Source organism: Medicago sativa, chromosome 6 (assembly GCF_051527215.1).
Source record: "Medicago sativa cultivar Bolivia chromosome 6, Bolivia_mono, whole genome shotgun sequence".
Taxonomy (NCBI): Eukaryota; Viridiplantae; Streptophyta; class Magnoliopsida; order Fabales; family Fabaceae; genus Medicago; species Medicago sativa.
The window spans coordinates 87,968,011-87,988,274 of record NC_140754.1 but is presented as its reverse complement, the minus strand read 5'-3'; the positions used below and the strand labels follow the sequence as shown (position 1 = coordinate 87,988,274).

Here is a 20,264-nt window from a genome sequence, read left to right as displayed (position 1 = left end):
CAACAACTTCGAGATATATTGCTCATGTTAGGAGTGATTTTGACCTAGAGCAATGATATTCTAACAACCAAAAATCAACAACTTTTGTGACAACCACCAATTTTCAAAGGAAAAGTAGATAGTGACACGGAAACCAAAGCAATAGAGAGAGAAAGTAAAAAGATAATGTGAGTATGAGAGATAAAGTTGTCATAAAATTGTCACATAGGTTGTCACAAAATGGTTGTTAGAATATCATTTCTCTTTGACATAAAACCGAAAGTCGTCATTCCTTTCAAACAACATAATCCACATATCGAATTAGACACCTCGAATCCAACTATGAAAAAACAAAACATCCCTTATCTTCACGATTCTTTGACCCATTTCATCTCCTTGATTTCACAAACCTTAACCCATTTTTCCACTTATTTAAACCGAAAATCATACAAAAATAATAATCAAAACATCGCTTAGGTTAAAAAAGAGTTGATCATCTCCATTTGGTATTCTCTCCATTTCATCCATTTTGAGAGATATAGACACAAAAAAATCTCGAAAAACTAAAAAGTAATTAATGATGGTGGGACCCACTTAATAGTGGGATCCACTATCTATTTTATGTGTCTATCTCTCTCCAAATTGCATACTCCATTTATTATACAAAATGGAGAGAAAATGCGTGCAACTCATACTCAAATTATATGAGTTGGAGTAAACCTTAACATTTGTATAATACGCTCACACTTATCTCCTTCCGTCCCAAATTGTATGTTGCTTTAGAGAAAAAAATTGTCCCAAATTATATGTCGCTTTACAATACCAATGCAACATTAATGTTACTTTTTCTATTATAACCTTAACTATTTATTACTCTCTCTTCTTTCAATTCTTTCATTTATCTTTCTCATATTAATTATTAAGGACAATTTTGTAAAATAATTCATAATATCTCTTTTCCATACAATATTAATTATATTTCTTAATATGTGTGAAATAGTCAAAACGTCATACAATTTGGGACGGGGGAGTATGCATTAAAATTAAAAAATGAAGTGAATGCGTGCTTATTTCATTCTATTGATTATTCATTACTTACTTTAATCACTATTATAAATAAAAATTTAGATCTATAATTCCATTAGGTAGGCACAATCTATTACAGACATTTTAAATATATATTTCAAAACATTTTTTGAAAAGTACAATCACAAACTCGCTTAAAATTAGACGTGTTTGTCCGATTTCACCCATTTTGGTGCGGTTAAACCACTCAAACTCGGAGTAAGCTTCAATTTTACAAAAAACAAATTTACTATCGAGTTAACACTAAATTCACGCATAAAAACGTAAACTCGAAAGAATTTACAAGTTAGACTACAAATCATTAACATCACTCAAACAACTTAAAATGATCAAGTGACTAGATAGATTAAAGAGAAATGATATTTTGACAACCACTTTTTGACAACTTTTACAAGTCCTTAAAAAAATAAATTAAAAGATCCATTAAATTTGGTTCTTGAACAAAAAAAAATCCATTAACTAGTGGACTCCCCACGTCAAGTTGTATGTTGTTCTATGAGAAAATTATTAAATTGGTCTTGTCTTGTAAGTTACTTTTAAATCATTAATTGACTTTATTAACATCTGAAATTGGTTGATTCATTTGTCAAACGTTTTTCAATTATATCTCTATGTTTATGTTTTTGTCACATGACAAATGACCTAATTAAAAAGCTTCTGGGACTAGTTTAAAATATTAATAGAGTCAATCAATTTTAGAGTGATTTGTAAAGACTATGACCAATTTTGTACCAAAAAAAAAAAAGACTATGACCAATTTGTTGTTTTACTCGTTTTTCAAGTAAACAATCAAAATAGTCCATGCTTTTGTAAGTCATTCGCAAACCAATATTTGACTCTGTTAATATTTTAAACTAGTTCTTGTTTATGACAAACGTTTCTCAATTAGGTCCTTGTGTGACAAGGGACCTAATTGATTTTTTTTTTTTTGACAAAAATTAAGACTAGATTGAAATATTAAGAGCAGCTCTGACGGTGGTTTTTCAACCTAGTTCTTCAGTCTGTCGTAACCCAATTTCCACTTTTTCTCAAGTTAATTGAGCGGAGTCCGCCAACTTGTAATAACCGTTACTTCAGAAAGTAATGTTGCCCCGACTACAATTCTGACACAACATGCACTTTTTAACTTTTTTTTTGTCACGACCCAAAAACAATCATCGTGACCGGCGCACGAACTAGATCATTCTAGCCCGGCAAGCCTATTAATCAAACTTGACAACTAAAATAAATAAATAAAAATTCAAATTTGAATTTTCCTTTCAAAAAAAAAAAAATATATATTTACTGAAAATTTCGACAGAGTTTCCTCTGTATTTTTAACATTTCCAAGATGTAAATCCCGTTTTAAAAACCTGTTCTATCAGCCAGAATTTCCAAATAACATCTTTATTTTCATACTAATTGTACAACTCAAAATAAAACATTCTAGACATCCAAATAGCTGCAGATACACCAATTGACACTAGAATATACATAAATAAAATAGTCGGTCATCAAGGACAAAACACCCCTACTAGAAATCATCTTTGATACCTAGCATGTGTGTTTAACTTGGCGTCGGATACGTTGAAATTATAAAATAAATAAATATTTTCTGAACAAATCATATAATAAATATAGTCATACTCATAACTTTAATCATAAACATAATACTAATCATAAACATATATCCCCATAACCATAATAATAATCATGTATATATCTCCAATATATCATACTCTCTTATAATTTATACTTTGATTTACTTATCTGGGTATGTCACTGATTCTTTTCTAATATCAACTAGTTTCGGCTAACTAAGCCGGAGTTCCATAACTAAATTTCCTCATTTCCAACTATTAGCAAAATTTAAATGAAATATTTTTTCGTTGCTAATTCATTCTACACATAACTTTCATGTTAATATGCGTATGCTATGTTAGTATTTATGTTGGAGGGTCCTTAGAATTTTTCCTTGGTTCCAGATTTTTTTTTTTTCTCTTTCAAATATTATTCGAATAATTCTTGACTTAAAATTTTATACCATTAATTATACATTTCATTCGTTACTATGAGCCGTACCTCATAGGCTACATTATCTCTCGTTGTAGCAAACGGATAAAAATTCATTACTATGACCCGTACGTCATAGGCTACATTATCTCTCGTTGTAGCAAACGGATAAAAAGTTCTTTACTATGACCCGTACGTCATAGGCTACATTATCTCTCGTTGTAGCAAACGGATAAAAAGTTCATTACTATGACCCGTACGTCATAGGCTACATTATCTCTCGTTGTAGCAAACGGAGTTTTTTCTCAATATTCTCATTTCTTTCTTTCTTTCTTTCTTTCTTTCTTTCTTTTTCTATGAGCATGTTACTCATAAGTTGCATTTCAAATTTTCTTTCAAATCTTCACTATAATAACATCAATTGTCTTGATATAATTTCCCTCCAACATTTATACTAGCATAAACATACTTATTAACATAAAAGAGATTTTATGATACACTAATAAGGATACCTAATTCAAAAATAATCATTCTACTATCTCACCCAACTCAACAACTTTACAACACTAACATGTTCAAGTACAATACATAAATGGTATAACCTAAATCAATCCATCAATTAACATTATCATTTTGCTATAATCCTACTTTCTATCACTAACACAAAAGTCTTAATTTCACAATCATCATTGTCCAAAACATGCAATTGAAAGGCAAGACATGGAAACTCAATATAATCATGTTAATTCACACTAAAGCATATACATTCTCTTTAATTAAAAATCATCCAAGCAACATGAAATTCATAGGATTAAATTATATCAAACACCTAGAGTGCATGTGAAACCTACTAAGAGAGTGTAATACCCCGCATGTAAAAAATAAATAAAAAAATTCAGTATCAGTTATTTTATATTTGGAATTTTTAAGAGAATGGCAAAATGCTTAATTACCATTTTGCCATTCTCTTAAAAATTCCAAATATAAAATAACTGATACTGAATTTTTTTATTTATTTTTTACATGCGGGGTATTACACTCTCTTAGTAGGTTTCACATGCACTCTAGGTGTTTGATATAATTTAATCCTATGAATTTCATGTTGCTTGGATGATTTTTAATTAAAGAGAATGTATATGCTTTAGTGTGAATTAACATGATTATATTGAGTTTCCATGTCTTGCCTTTCAATTGCATGTTTTGGACAATGATGATTGTGAAATTAAGACTTTTGTGTTAGTGATAGAAAGTAGGATTATAGCAAAATGATAATGTTAATTGATGGATTGATTTAGGTTATACCATTTATGTATTGTACTTGAACATGTTAGTGTTGTAAAGTTGTTGAGTTGGGTGAGATAGTAGAATGATTATTTTTGAATTAGGTATCCTTATTAGTGTATCATAAAATCTCTTTTATGTTAATAAGTATGTTTATGCTAGTATAAATGTTGGAGGGAAATTATATCAAGACAATTGATGTTATTATAGTGAAGATTTGAAAGAAAATTTGAAATGCAACTTATGAGTAACATGCTCATAGAAAAAGAAAGAAAGAAAGAAAGAAAGAAAGAAAGAAAGAAATGAGAATATTGAGAAAAAACTCCGTTTGCTACAACGAGAGATAATGTAGCCTATGACGTACGGGTCATAGTAATGAACTTTTTATCCGTTTGCTACAACGAGAGATAATGTAGCCTATGACGTACGGGTCATAGTAAAGAACTTTTTATCCGTTTGCTACAACGAGAGATAATGTAGCCTATGACGTACGGGTCATAGTAATGAATTTTTATCCGTTTGCTACAACGAGAGATAATGTAGCCTATGAGGTACGGCTCATAGTAACGAATGAAATGTATAATTAATGGTATAAAATTTTAAGTCAAGAATTATTCGAATAATATTTGAAAGAGAAAAAAAAAAAAATCTGGAACCAAGGAAAAATTCTAAGGACCCTCCAACATAAATACTAACATAGCATACGCATATTAACATGAAAGTTATGTGTAGAATGAATTAGCAACGAAAAAATATTTCATTTAAATTTTGCTAATAGTTGGAAATGAGGAAATTTAGTTATGGAACTCCGGCTTAGTTAGCCGAAACTAGTTGATATTAGAAAAGAATCAGTGACATACCCAGATAAGTAAATCAAAGTATAAATTATAAGAGAGTATGATATATTGGAGATATATACATGATTATTATTATGGTTATGGGGATATATGTTTATGATTAGTATTATGTTTATGATTAAAGTTATGAGTATGACTATATTTATTATATGATTTGTTCAGAAAATATTTATTTATTTTATAATTTCAACGTATCCGACGCCAAGTTTAACACACATGCTAGGTATCAAAGATGATTTCTAGTAGGGGTGTTTTGTCCTTGATGACCGACTATTTTATTTATGTATATTCTAGTGTCAATTGGTGTATCTGCAGCTATTTGGATGTCTAGAATGTTTTATTTTGAGTTGTACAATTAGTATGAAAATAAAGATGTTATTTGGAAATTCTGGCTGATAGAACAGGTTTTTAAAACGGGATTTACATCTTGGAAATGTTAAAAATACAGAGGAAACTCTGTCGAAATTTTCAGTAAATATATATTTTTTTTTTTTGAAAGGAAAATTCAAATTTGAATTTTTATTTATTTATTTTAGTTGTCAAGTTTGATTAATAGGCTTGCCGGGCTAGAATGATCTAGTTCGTGCGCCGGTCACGATGATTGTTTTTGGGTCGTGACAAAGTTGGTATCAGAGCAGGTCGATTCAGATCGTGCCTCGGGTCAATGAAATTTAATAAGATGTAGTGTGACTATTGAGTTCCAGATATTTATTCCAAATGTCATGTCTGGCTGAGCCTGATCAACTCAGACTAGTATATGACAGTTAGAACAAATGTCTGAGAGCTGAATAGGACCTTGGAGGAATGAAGCGTACGAAGAAGGAAAGGCATGATGTGAAGTTTATAATGAATTCTTTTAAGGAAGTATTCAACGCCACAAGTGTCTGGTGATTTATGAAGATGAATTTTTTCAAGAAGGGATATAAATTGTTATGGGTAAGACGGAGTACTTTAATATTATTGAACGTTACTTCGTATGTTGATACAAGAAAAGCAAGAAATTTAGGAATGAATGAAACCTTATCAGAAGACGCAGTATAAGGAATATGATCTAAGGTGTGAAGAAATAAATCAGAGTGGCGCAGCGGAAGCGTGGTGGCTGGTACCTATGCAGTTTAAATTAGTCAGTTAGAAAGAATCAGTTCGTAATGGATGTATGTTGGAATCTAAAGTTGAAATTATTCGTGCTTATGTTAGCCTATATTAATCAGTGTAAACAGCTTATTAGCAAGTAAATCCCTAAATTTCGAGGACGAAATTTCTTTAAGGGGGGTAGAGTGTAATACCCCGCATGTAAAAAATAAATAAAAAAATTCAGTATCAGTTATTTTATATTTGGAATTTTTAAGAGAATGGCAAAATGGTAATTAAGCATAAGACTTTCCGGACTAAATCATATTATTTCACTGGACTACGGGTAAGGTAATATCCCGCTTAACAACACTGTCATTTGTCATCTATCTGTGTCAGTTATTTTTCCAAATTATCTAAGTTTCTTTGAACCAAGGGCAAAATGGTAACTTCCCTTTAATATCATAAGAGTAGAAAAATCTAAAGAATTCTACACAATTCTATTGACTTCTCTCTCAAAAATCATTTTTCACAATTTCCTCCCATTCTTTCTCTCTATTCCATCGGCCATCACCATCTCCAAACCCTCTTCATCACAAACTTCCATTTTTTCATGAAATCATCAAAGTTAAGCAACAAATAGGTTCCTTGTGGTGTTGTTAGTAAGAATCAAACTTCAAAACTCATCTTCTCCCTCTCTTCAAGCCAACCGCCCCCTTTCATCTTCATTCTCCAAGTTTCATTTTTCACCCCAATCTCATGGAAATCATCAAATAAGCTAGCTTTTAGAGTACCCATGATGGAATGAACAATAAGATTGCAATATATGTTGTGGTGGTTATGGTGGTGAGTTGTTTGATGTATAAGGAGCTTATGAATGACATTCATGGTGTTTAGTTTTGATTGGTATTTTGAGCAAGAAGAGGAGATAGAGTAGAAGGCGGTAACTTGGATTTGGACTTTGGAAGCTTTAAAGAATTCAGACTTTGTTTATTGGTGAGTTCATTAGATTTTAGACCTCCAATTTGAGTAGTTGAATTTTCACAATGGTGGTATTATTATTAATTATGTGCTGTTTCTAATGTATGATGTAATGGTGGGTTGAAATTAATTATGGCTGAACCATGACTGAATTTTTATGGATAGATTGTTAGAAAATTTTATGGGATTGGTTGTGAATTATGGGTCGAAAATCTTGCTGTGTAGCCTGAAAGATAATAATTGTTAGAGATTTAGATTCAACATTCAATTCCCTTCGATTTGGACATAAATTTTGTATGATTTGGACAACAAACGAACTCGGAAAGTGCATTTAAAGTTTGTAAAAATCCTGCTGGAATCTGGTTACGGGTTTTGAGACAGGACTCCACTAAAACAGTAATAACTTTCTCTCTGTAATCTGGAATCATGTGATTTTTAATGCTATGGTTAGGTAGCGAAATTACGGACGTTTTAGTACCAGTTTTATTAATTTCGGTTCAGTATTGAGGTCTGGAGAAAATTTTAAAGTATGGAGTCTGATACAAAATTTGTGCAGAATATGAGTTCAATTGTGTTAGTTCACCGAGCGAGCTTGAAGCCTCGCATAGTGGAGAGGTGCAGAAGTGAATGTTTAATGATTTTTGAGAGAGAAGTCAATAGAATTGTGTAGAATTCTTTAGATTTTTCTACTCTTATGATATTAAAGGGAAGTTACCATTTTGCCCTTGGTTCAAAGAAACTTAGATAATTTGGAAAAATAACTGACACAGATAGATGACAAATGACAGTGTTGTTAAGCGGGATATTACCTTACCCGTAGTCCAGTGAAATAATATGATTTAGTCCGGAAAGTCTTATGCTTAATTACCATTTTGCCATTCTCTTAAAAATTCCAAATATAAAATAACTGATACTGAATTTTTTTATTTATTTTTTACATGCGGGGTATTACATTTTTATACTCTCTCCATCCGTATGTACAATCATACATTGTCTCCGTGAGTTTAACTCAATTGCCAAAGACAATACATAATACATGCAATGTTCGAAGTTCAAACCCCGAAAAAAAAAAATACTCCCTCCGTCCCAAATTGTATGACGTTTTGGACATTTCACACATATTAAGAAATGTAATTAATATTGTGGCTCTGTTTGGTAAAATTAGCTGATAGTTGATAAGCTAGCTGATAGCTTTTAGCTGATAAGCTAGCTGATAGCTTTTAGCTGATAGCTTTTAGCTGATAAGCTAGTTGAAGTGTTTAGTAAAATTAGCTGATAGCTTTTGCTTTGAATAATTGTAATATCCCGCGAAATTATAAATAGACTGATGTATCAGTCGAGCATGTCAAGACCGAAATAATTTCTAAAGGGTTAATTAGTTATTGAGAAATTATATGGTAACAAGTAATGGAGGGTAAATGTGTCTTTTCCCTTGGAGGGTATTTTGGCAATTTGGGTCTTGAGATTTTTTTAAGTGGAAAAGTCCACATTTTTCTCTATCCTTCCACACACTTCCTCTCACTTTGCTGAAAAGCTCTTTCCCCTATCTCTTCCTCCCTCTCGGCTCACTCCCTCATTCTCAAAAAAAAAAACCACCAATATCCAACCTTAATCCTTTTAGAAATCAATATGCAAGTGATCATTCTTGTTCCTCAACACACTAGGAACCTTCAGCAAGCTTTGAATCCCCTTATTATTCCCTCTATGCCACGTGACCCATCCTTTCTTTTGTTCTCTTGGCTTGGAAATTTGTTAAATTGGTAGTTTTGTTATGTGTTTGTGGTTTTGAGGCAAAAGCTTGGTTCTTGGCAAGAAATTGAAGTGGGGTATAGAGGAATGGTATGACATGTATGTTTGGAGCTGCAAGGACAAGAAGAATTGATAGAGAATTTTAAAGAATTGGAGCTTATGTTCATCAATGGTAGTTCATTCACAATTTACAAGGTGAGTTCCTTTTCTAGGTTTGAAATTGTAATATATAGAGATGAATTTGATATTGATGATAGCTTAAGGGGATAGTAATTTAATAACCTTAAAATGTACAGTTGTTGTGGTATTTTGAATTGGTGTTGCTGTCGAAATTGAATGCTATTGTTAGATTGGTTACGGTTGAGTTTTATGAATAATTGGCTAAAATTCCTATAGACCTGCTGTCGGAAAAACTGTCGTAAGTACGTGTAAAGGAATTGTTTTTGAGTGAGAATTGTACCATTGGAAAAATAGACAGAATTTAACATGAAGTGGGCTTTAGAAAACTTTAATTTCGCTATGCTATGGCTGAGAAAATTGAGTTAGAAGTTCAGTTACTGAAATTGAAAGTCTGCACTATTGTTGCTGGAATGTTTATGTTATATCTCTCTGTACGTACGTCATTTTGCAGTGGGACTTGGATCATTTGAAAGCAGACAAAATTTAACACGAAATAGGCTTTGGAATGGATTGATTCAATTATGTTATGATGGAGAAAATTAAGTTACAAGTTTCAGATATACGAGTTGTTATACGACAGGATGATACTTGAGGAAGGAGCAGAAGTAGCTAGACCATATAAAGTACACGTCAGTGGTACTTTTTCTGAATTAACAGGTGAGAAGTTATATGTATTGTTCAGAGAGTTTTTAATTATTGTAATTTTAATGTACCCGATGCCGAGTTTAACACTCATGCTAGATATTCTATGTAATTTTCTAGTAGGGGTGTTTCAATTTGGTATCAGAGCAGGTCGATTCAGATCGTGCCTTGGGTCATTAGAATTCAATAAGATGTAGTGTGGTTCTTGGGTTCCAGATATTTATTCCAAATGTCATGTCTGCTGAGCCTGATCAACTCAGACTAGTATATGACAGTTAGAACAAATGTCTGAGAGCTGAATAGGACCTTGGAGGAATGAAGTGTACGAAGAAGGAAAGGCATGATGTGAAGTTCATAATGAATTCTCTTAAGGAAGTATTCAACGCCAATGGTGGCTGGTACCTGTGCAGTTTAAATTAGTCAGTCAGAAAGAATCAGTTCGTAACAGACGTGTGTTGGAATCTAAAGTTGAAAGTTGGAGAAATTATTTGTGCTTATTAGCAAGTAAATCGCTAAATTTCGAGGACGAAATTTCTTTAAGGGGGGTAGATTGTAATATCCCGCGAAATTATAAATAGACTGATGTATCAGTCGAGCATGTCAAGACCGAAATAATTTCTAAAGGGTTAATTAGTTATTGAGAAATTATATGGTAACAAGTAATGGAGGGTAAATGTGTCTTTTCCCTTGGAGGGTATTTTGGCAATTTGGGTCTTGAGATTTTTTTAAGTGGAAAAGTCCACATTTTTCTCTATCCTTCCACACACTTCCTCTCACTTTGCTGAAAAGCTCTTTCCCCTATCTCTTCCTCCCTCTCGGCTCACTCCCTCATTCTCAAAAAAAAAACCACCAATATCCAACCTTAATCCTTTTAGAAATCAATATGCAAGTGATCATTCTTGTTCCTCAACACACTAGGAACCTTCAGCAAGCTTTGAATCCCCTTATTATTCCCTCTATGCCACGTGACCCATCCTTTCTTTTGTTCTCTTGGCTTGGAAATTTGTTAAATTGGTAGTTTTGTTATGTGTTTGTGGTTTTGAGGCAAAAGCTTGGTTCTTGGCAAGAAATTGAAGTGGGGTATAGAGGAATGGTATGACATGTATGTTTGGAGCTGCAAGGACAAGAAGAATTGATAGAGAATTTTAAAGAATTGGAGCTTATGTTCATCAATGGTAGTTCATTCACAATTTACAAGGTGAGTTCCTTTTCTAGGTTTGAAATTGTAATATATAGAGATGAATTTGATATTGATGATAGCTTAAGGGGATAGTAATTTAATAACCTTAAAATGTACAGTTGTTGTGGTATTTTGAATTGGTGTTGCTGTCGAAATTGAATGCTATTGTTAGATTGGTTACGGTTGAGTTTTATGAATAATTGGCTAAAATTCCTATAGACCTGCTGTCGGAAAAACTGTCGTAAGTACGTGTAAAGGAATTGTTTTTGAGTGAGAATTGTACCATTGGAAAAATAGACAGAATTTAACATGAAGTGGGCTTTAGAAAACTTTAATTTCGCTATGCTATGGCTGAGAAAATTGAGTTAGAAGTTCAGTTACTGAAATTGAAAGTCTGCACTATTGTTGCTGGAATGTTTATGTTATATCTCTCTGTACGTACGTCATTTTGCAGTGGGACTTGGATCATTTGAAAGCAGACAAAATTTAACACGAAATAGGCTTTGGAATGGATTGATTCAATTATGTTATGATGGAGAAAATTAAGTTACAAGTTTCAGATATACGAGTTGTTATACGACAGGATGATACTTGAGGAAGGAGCAGAAGTAGCTAGACCATATAAAGTACACGTCAGTGGTACTTTTTCTGAATTAACAGGTGAGAAGTTATATGTATTGTTCAGAGAGTTTTTAATTATTGTAATTTTAATGTACCCGATGCCGAGTTTAACACTCATGCTAGATATTCTATGTAATTTTCTAGTAGGGGTGTTTCAATTTGGTATCAGAGCAGGTCGATTCAGATCGTGCCTTGGGTCATTAGAATTCAATAAGATGTAGTGTGGTTCTTGGGTTCCAGATATTTATTCCAAATGTCATGTCTGCTGAGCCTGATCAACTCAGACTAGTATATGACAGTTAGAACAAATGTCTGAGAGCTGAATAGGACCTTGGAGGAATGAAGTGTACGAAGAAGGAAAGGCATGATGTGAAGTTCATAATGAATTCTCTTAAGGAAGTATTCAACGCCAATGGTGGCTGGTACCTGTGCAGTTTAAATTAGTCAGTCAGAAAGAATCAGTTCGTAACAGACGTGTGTTGGAATCTAAAGTTGAAAGTTGGAGAAATTATTTGTGCTTATTAGCAAGTAAATCGCTAAATTTCGAGGACGAAATTTCTTTAAGGGGGGTAGATTGTAATATCCCGCGAAATTATAAATAGACTGATGTATCAGTCGAGCATGTCAAGACCGAAATAATTTCTAAAGGGTTAATTAGTTATTGAGAAATTATATGGTAACAAGTAATGGAGGGTAAATGTGTCTTTTCCCTTGGAGGGTATTTTGGCAATTTGGGTCTTGAGATTTTTTTAAGTGGAAAAGTCCACATTTTTCTCTATCCTTCCACACACTTCCTCTCACTTTGCTGAAAAGCTCTTTCCCCTATCTCTTCCTCCCTCTCGGCTCACTCCCTCATTCTCAAAAAAAAAACCACCAATATCCAACCTTAATCCTTTTAGAAATCAATATGCAAGTGATCATTCTTGTTCCTCAACACACTAGGAACCTTCAGCAAGCTTTGAATCCCCTTATTATTCCCTCTATGCCACGTGACCCATCCTTTCTTTTGTTCTCTTGGCTTGGAAATTTGTTAAATTGGTAGTTTTGTTATGTGTTTGTGGTTTTGAGGCAAAAGCTTGGTTCTTGGCAAGAAATTGAAGTGGGGTATAGAGGAATGGTATGACATGTATGTTTGGAGCTGCAAGGACAAGAAGAATTGATAGAGAATTTTAAAGAATTGGAGCTTATGTTCATCAATGGTAGTTCATTCACAATTTACAAGGTGAGTTCCTTTTCTAGGTTTGAAATTGTAATATATAGAGATGAATTTGATATTGATGATAGCTTAAGGGGATAGTAATTTAATAACCTTAAAATGTACAGTTGTTGTGGTATTTTGAATTGGTGTTGCTGTCGAAATTGAATGCTATTGTTAGATTGGTTACGGTTGAGTTTTATGAATAATTGGCTAAAATTCCTATAGACCTGCTGTCGGAAAAACTGTCGTAAGTACGTGTAAAGGAATTGTTTTTGAGTGAGAATTGTACCATTGGAAAAATAGACAGAATTTAACATGAAGTGGGCTTTAGAAAACTTTAATTTCGCTATGCTATGGCTGAGAAAATTGAGTTAGAAGTTCAGTTACTGAAATTGAAAGTCTGCACTATTGTTGCTGGAATGTTTATGTTATATCTCTCTGTACGTACGTCATTTTGCAGTGGGACTTGGATCATTTGAAAGCAGACAAAATTTAACACGAAATAGGCTTTGGAATGGATTGATTCAATTATGTTATGATGGAGAAAATTAAGTTACAAGTTTCAGATATACGAGTTGTTATACGACAGGATGATACTTGAGGAAGGAGCAGAAGTAGCTAGACCATATAAAGTACACGTCAGTGGTACTTTTTCTGAATTAACAGGTGAGAAGTTATATGTATTGTTCAGAGAGTTTTTAATTATTGTAATTTTAATGTACCCGATGCCGAGTTTAACACTCATGCTAGATATTCTATGTAATTTTCTAGTAGGGGTGTTTCAATTTGGTATCAGAGCAGGTCGATTCAGATCGTGCCTTGGGTCATTAGAATTCAATAAGATGTAGTGTGGTTCTTGGGTTCCAGATATTTATTCCAAATGTCATGTCTGCTGAGCCTGATCAACTCAGACTAGTATATGACAGTTAGAACAAATGTCTGAGAGCTGAATAGGACCTTGGAGGAATGAAGTGTACGAAGAAGGAAAGGCATGATGTGAAGTTCATAATGAATTCTCTTAAGGAAGTATTCAACGCCAATGGTGGCTGGTACCTGTGCAGTTTAAATTAGTCAGTCAGAAAGAATCAGTTCGTAACAGACGTGTGTTGGAATCTAAAGTTGAAAGTTGGAGAAATTATTTGTGCTTATTAGCAAGTAAATCGCTAAATTTCGAGGACGAAATTTCTTTAAGGGGGGTAGATTGTAATATCCCGCGAAATTATAAATAGACTGATGTATCAGTCGAGCATGTCAAGACCGAAATAATTTCTAAAGGGTTAATTAGTTATTGAGAAATTATATGGTAACAAGTAATGGAGGGTAAATGTGTCTTTTCCCTTGGAGGGTATTTTGGCAATTTGGGTCTTGAGATTTTTTTAAGTGGAAAAGTCCACATTTTTCTCTATCCTTCCACACACTTCCTCTCACTTTGCTGAAAAGCTCTTTCCCCTATCTCTTCCTCCCTCTCGGCTCACTCCCTCATTCTCAAAAAAAAAACCACCAATATCCAACCTTAATCCTTTTAGAAATCAATATGCAAGTGATCATTCTTGTTCCTCAACACACTAGGAACCTTCAGCAAGCTTTGAATCCCCTTATTATTCCCTCTATGCCACGTGACCCATCCTTTCTTTTGTTCTCTTGGCTTGGAAATTTGTTAAATTGGTAGTTTTGTTATGTGTTTGTGGTTTTGAGGCAAAAGCTTGGTTCTTGGCAAGAAATTGAAGTGGGGTATAGAGGAATGGTATGACATGTATGTTTGGAGCTGCAAGGACAAGAAGAATTGATAGAGAATTTTAAAGAATTGGAGCTTATGTTCATCAATGGTAGTTCATTCACAATTTACAAGGTGAGTTCCTTTTCTAGGTTTGAAATTGTAATATATAGAGATGAATTTGATATTGATGATAGCTTAAGGGGATAGTAATTTAATAACCTTAAAATGTACAGTTGTTGTGGTATTTTGAATTGGTGTTGCTGTCGAAATTGAATGCTATTGTTAGATTGGTTACGGTTGAGTTTTATGAATAATTGGCTAAAATTCCTATAGACCTGCTGTCGGAAAAACTGTCGTAAGTACGTGTAAAGGAATTGTTTTTGAGTGAGAATTGTACCATTGGAAAAATAGACAGAATTTAACATGAAGTGGGCTTTAGAAAACTTTAATTTCGCTATGCTATGGCTGAGAAAATTGAGTTAGAAGTTCAGTTACTGAAATTGAAAGTCTGCACTATTGTTGCTGGAATGTTTATGTTATATCTCTCTGTACGTACGTCATTTTGCAGTGGGACTTGGATCATTTGAAAGCAGACAAAATTTAACACGAAATAGGCTTTGGAATGGATTGATTCAATTATGTTATGATGGAGAAAATTAAGTTACAAGTTTCAGATATACGAGTTGTTATACGACAGGATGATACTTGAGGAAGGAGCAGAAGTAGCTAGACCATATAAAGTACACGTCAGTGGTACTTTTTCTGAATTAACAGGTGAGAAGTTATATGTATTGTTCAGAGAGTTTTTAATTATTGTAATTTTAATGTACCCGATGCCGAGTTTAACACTCATGCTAGATATTCTATGTAATTTTCTAGTAGGGGTGTTTCAATAATAAGGGTAAATATGGAAGAAAAAATGAGAAGCTAAAAGCTATAAGCTCAAAAGCTACTTGAAGTAGCTTCTGAAAAATAGCTTATAAGCTCCTGAAATAAGCTATAAGCTCGTTGTACCAAATAGAGCTAAAGTGTTACCAAACAGAGCTTTTTTTGTCAAATGAGCTTATAAGCTAAAAGCTAAGAGCTAAAAGCTCTTTTTTTGGGTTTACCAAACAGAGCCTGTATGGGAAATAGATTGTCTTTTTCTAAAATTTTTAGAATTTTTAGAATTTTTCTAAAAATGACAAATTAATGTAATTAATATTGTATGAGACAAATTTTTAGAATTTTTCTAAAATGACATACAATTTGGGACGGATGGAGTACAATCATACATTGTCTTTTTCACATTTCTTGAAAAATGTTATAGTACAATTAATGTATCTATGTACAATTTCACAAAACTATACTCACTTCGGTGACATTCAAGAGAAGGAGCAGAGCAGCCATGGTCGCATCTGGAACGGGAATCAGTAGGTATGGTCGCATCTTTGTTTCTTCAATTCTTCCTCGTATGTTACATTCTCAATCTCACAATGTTAATGTTGATCATTATGTTTCTTCATTCAATCACATGCTCAATTTGAACCCTACCCCACCCATTTTCAAATTCGGAAAGATTTTAGGTTCCCTTGTTAAAATCAACCATTTTCACACTGTTATTTCCCTTTCTCGACAACTCGAACTCCGAGGAATTCAAACTGATATTGTTAACTTGAGCATCTTGATTAATTGTTTTTGCCATCTGGGTCAACTCAATTTTGCTTTTTCTGTTTTGGCCAAGATTCTCAAAATGGGTTTTGAGCCCGATACCATAGCATTGACTACACTTATGAAAGGTCTTTGTCTTAGAGGCGAGGTTAAGAAAGCCCTTTACTTTCATGATGATATTATAGCAAAGGGGTTTCATCTTGATGAGGTTAGTTATGGGACATTGATCAACGGGTTATGTAAATCCGGAGAAACAAGATCTGCCCTGCAGGTTCTTAAAAAGATCGATGGGTTGTTGATTAAGCCTGATGTAGTCATGTACACCACAATAATTGACGGTCTATGCAAGGATAAGCTTGTAAGTGATGCCCATAATTTATATTCTGAGATGGTTGTCAAGAGAATTTTTCCTAATGTTGTCACTTACACGACTTTAATATATGGCCTTTGCATTGTGGGACGGTTCAAAGAAGCAGTTAATTTGTTAAATGAAATGACATTGAAAAACATCATCCCGGATGTTCGTACTTTTAATACATTGGTTGATGGTTTATGTAAGGAAGGAGAAGTGAAAAAAGCTAGAAATGTGTTAGCTATTATGATAAAAGAAGGTGTGGAACCTGATGTTGTTACTTATAATTCTTTAATGGATGGTTATTTCTTGGTTAAAGAAGTCGACAAGGCCAAACATCTATTCAACACTCTTTCTCTAAGGGGAGTGACTCCTGATGTTCTTAGCTACAATATCATGATTAATGGATTGTGTAAGAATAAAATGGTGAATGAAGCTGTGAATCTCTTCAAAGAAATGCATTCCAGAAATATGACTCCAAATACCATATCATACAATTCTCTTATTGATGGACTTTGCAAATCAGGGAGAATCTTTGATGTTTGGGATCTTCGAGACGAGATGCATGATAGAGGTCAATCTGCTGATGTGATCACTTACACTTCTTTATTGGATGCTTTATGCAAAAACCATCAGATTGACGAGGCAATTACATTATTAACGAAGATCAAGAACCAAGGAATTCAGCCCAATATGTATACTTACACTATACTTGTTGATGGACTATGTAAAAATGGAAGACTTAAGGATGCCCGAGAGGTTTATACAGATCTTCTGATTAAGGGCTATGAGTTAAATGTTAGAATATATAATGTGATGGTTAATGGGCTTTGTAAAGAGGGCTTGTTTGATGAAGCATTGTCATTACTGTCGAAAATGGAAGACAATGGATGCACCCCTAATGCTGTCACCTACGAAACTCTTATTCATGCTTTATTCGGGAGCGATATGAATGATGAGGCGGTGAAACTTCTTCGTGAAATGATTGCTAGAGGTCTTTTGTAAAAGTATAACTAGGTGAGATGCTTTCTTGTTACAATTTGTTGTATGGAATCTGAATACAACCATCCGAGCTTTATTTGCTTTTATTGTCTCCCATAAAAACAAAGGTGGACTTCGCAGCGGGCTAACTGCTTCTTTAGTTTTTGGTATAAGTCAGATGTTGTAAGGTTCATAATGATATTGTGACAACAATAGCAGATGATCTATTTTTTTTTCTTCTTGACATCTTGCATCCAAAGTCTGTTAATAGTAATCAATTCTGCATTTGAATAGATTTTCCTTTGCATTTTTGGCCTTGCCAATAGTTGAAATCCAGATTCTGTTTAACAGCTTGTCTATCATTCTGTTTGGTTGCAAGAGAAGTTGCATCATAGTTTTGGTAAAACTCCTGTTGATACTTAGTCCTCTTGAGGGTAAGAACTAAGAGGTAGCATTAAGCCATTAGTTACCAAGTAAGCCTTATCTTTCTTAATTTACCTACTCTTCATATGGAGAAAAGCAATAGGTAAGAAAGAAGGAAGAGGCCATAACAAGCAAAGCTTAGATTTATCTAGGTGCTCTCATGTTATATCAGAAGTATTTTAGCTGATATGTTTGGAGTTGATGGGAAGGGTCTGAATCCCTCCTACCCTCTTGAATTTGATGTTTTTTTTTTTGTTTGTTACTGTTCTGTTCCATCTATGATATGGTTTTGAATTCAGACCAGATTTGTGTTTTGGGCTATAATTTAGAAACTCCATCCTTGATTGCATTGTAAATGGTTACAAGTATGTGAGTGATTTTATGCTTATCACAGACTTTCATTTCTATTTGAGTCAATAGAGCTCAAATTGTGTGGTGTATTGTTTTTACTTATATTAAAAAAGTTCCACTTGATTGTTTTATCATGTGGGATCAGTATGTTGAAGAAGGGTTAAGGATTGTTTGGTCATGAGATTGCAAGACATTGATTAATGTTTTCAATAAAAAAATATCATTACATGTGTTTTATGTCCCATTTAGATAAGTCTTTTGGTTATTCATTCAACTGACATAGAAGTCCAGGTGAAATTTTCAATGAATGGATTAATGCAGAGAATTGTTGGATGCAGTTTCCTACTTCTTTCATATATATGTATGTATGTATATATATATATATATATATATTGAGAACCCCTTTCAGGTTCTTCTCAAATACAAAAGATGATGTTACTATATCAAAAGTTGTTTGTGGGGTCTCTTTCAATCTCATGAAATAGTGTGGAAGAAACTGTCTTATATACTGTCTCTTCCATTTCTGATCCTTGTGTCACTCATAGAACTTTCTTTGATAGCTAGCCTCAATTTTGAATATGCTTTCATGTTTCCTATTAGTATTATCATGTTCCACCTCAATTGGTTTGGCCAACCGGAGATCAAATTCATCACATGACTTGCCTTTTATTCAAGTGGAATATCAATATGTCACGTTCTTCCTTCTCCCACTTCTAGATTTTCTCTCTGAAGTGAAAATCTAGGCAATTCATGAATTTGGTGAATTTGGAATTTTTGAGAGTCCGATATGTATTTTAAAAAAAATAGGAGTTAATTTGCAATGTTTTGTATATTATGAATGATATGGGGACCAACTTGGAAAATTTGAAAAATTAATAAGAAGGAAGAAATTTGAAATTCCTACCTTTTAGATGTCATTTGAAATTCTCTAAACTTAACTTGGACAAAATAATTTAAAACTTCTCCAAATTAATCATCCAAACAATGGAATTTACCTAAAAAAATTTGAATTTCCACAAAACATTACATTACCCAATATATTTCCTCATCCAAACACACTCTTCGAATGTCTCAAATATAGGGAAAATTTTCTATTACCTCATCCAAATGAAGGCTTTTGTTTGAGAGTTTTGAGGGGAGGGGATTGTTTTGAAGGGTGGGAATAGAGAAAATTTGGGAAATCTTTCATATATATTTTTTGAAAGAGATTTTTTTTTTTAATAACTCGGAAGCGCTAGTTGAAATCATTTCATTACATAACTCGGTTCACAACCTTCTTCTTCTGAGTTACTATAAATCTAGGAGCATGAAATCGAATATCTTTCATTTCAGACTGCGTAAATTTCTCACTCGGATTATGAACATTTTGGTTGGTAATACATGGAAACTTTCTATAGGTTCAACTGCTTATAAACTAACAAAGTTGCGGGCTCATTCTATTTCTTTCAACAAAGAGACTTTTAGCAACATTTTCAAGAATAAGAGGATTTCAGAACCTAGGATTAGAGGAGTTGATAAGCAATTCGACAATCATCAAACTCGTGATCTTTTTTCTTCTTCAATAGTATATCAAGAAAATATGTTTTAGTACCAAAAATCTCAACAACAAAAAAATTGTGTCGACTATGAGCAACATGAATGCTCAAAGGAGACAAAACAAAATTTATGGCATTATGGGGAACCACGCTTGATTTACAGAAGCTAGTATCATGAAAAGGGAAATTCTTTATCCATTTCAATCTAATGATCCTTGTAATCGTAAGAGTTTACAATTGCACATTATTCCTTCTATTGGGACTATTATGCAAAACCACCTCCTCATGTTCGTTTCTATGGAAGAGGTAAAAAGTGTTATATTTTCTATGTATTCCTACGATGCCTGGTTTTCGATCAATATTTTTCAAAACTTATTTACACATTGTGAGTCATGATATTTGAAAAATGGGTGCTGATGTGTTTTCCACTAGTGTTAT

At 33.3% G+C, this 20,264-nt stretch overlaps 1 protein-coding gene and 1 long non-coding RNA gene across 4 annotated transcripts; both read left to right on the top strand.

Moving 5' to 3' along the window:
• The first annotated feature begins 5,681 nt into the window (after positions 1-5,681).
• LOC146917882 (uncharacterized) lies at positions 5,682-15,427 on the top strand. Of its 3 annotated transcripts, none has more exons than XR_015013539.1 (6): positions 5,682-9,191; positions 9,734-9,833; positions 9,939-11,016; positions 11,559-12,841; positions 13,384-14,666; positions 15,209-15,427. It is a non-coding gene; the product is annotated as an uncharacterized LOC146917882 (long non-coding RNA). The 3 variants fall into 3 exon arrangements; XR_015013540.1 differs by having other exon boundaries at positions 9,734-11,016; positions 13,384-13,483; positions 13,589-14,666; XR_015013538.1 differs by having other exon boundaries at positions 9,734-11,016.
• Positions 15,428-15,791: 364 nt separating this feature from the next.
• Positions 15,792-17,810, top strand: LOC146917881 (uncharacterized). Its single transcript, XM_085716652.1, has one exon. It carries the CDS (start codon positions 15,922-15,924, stop codon positions 17,539-17,541), a length of 1,620 nt encoding a protein of 539 aa, XP_085572778.1. The 5' UTR covers positions 15,792-15,921; the 3' UTR covers positions 17,542-17,810.
• The last annotated feature ends 2,454 nt before the right edge of the window (positions 17,811-20,264 follow it).

Excerpts from the sequence above, each read along its gene's own strand:
- LOC146917881 (XM_085716652.1), top strand. The coding sequence starts at position 15,922 with ATGGTCGCATCTGGAACGGGAATCAGTAGGTATGGTCGCATCTTTGTT.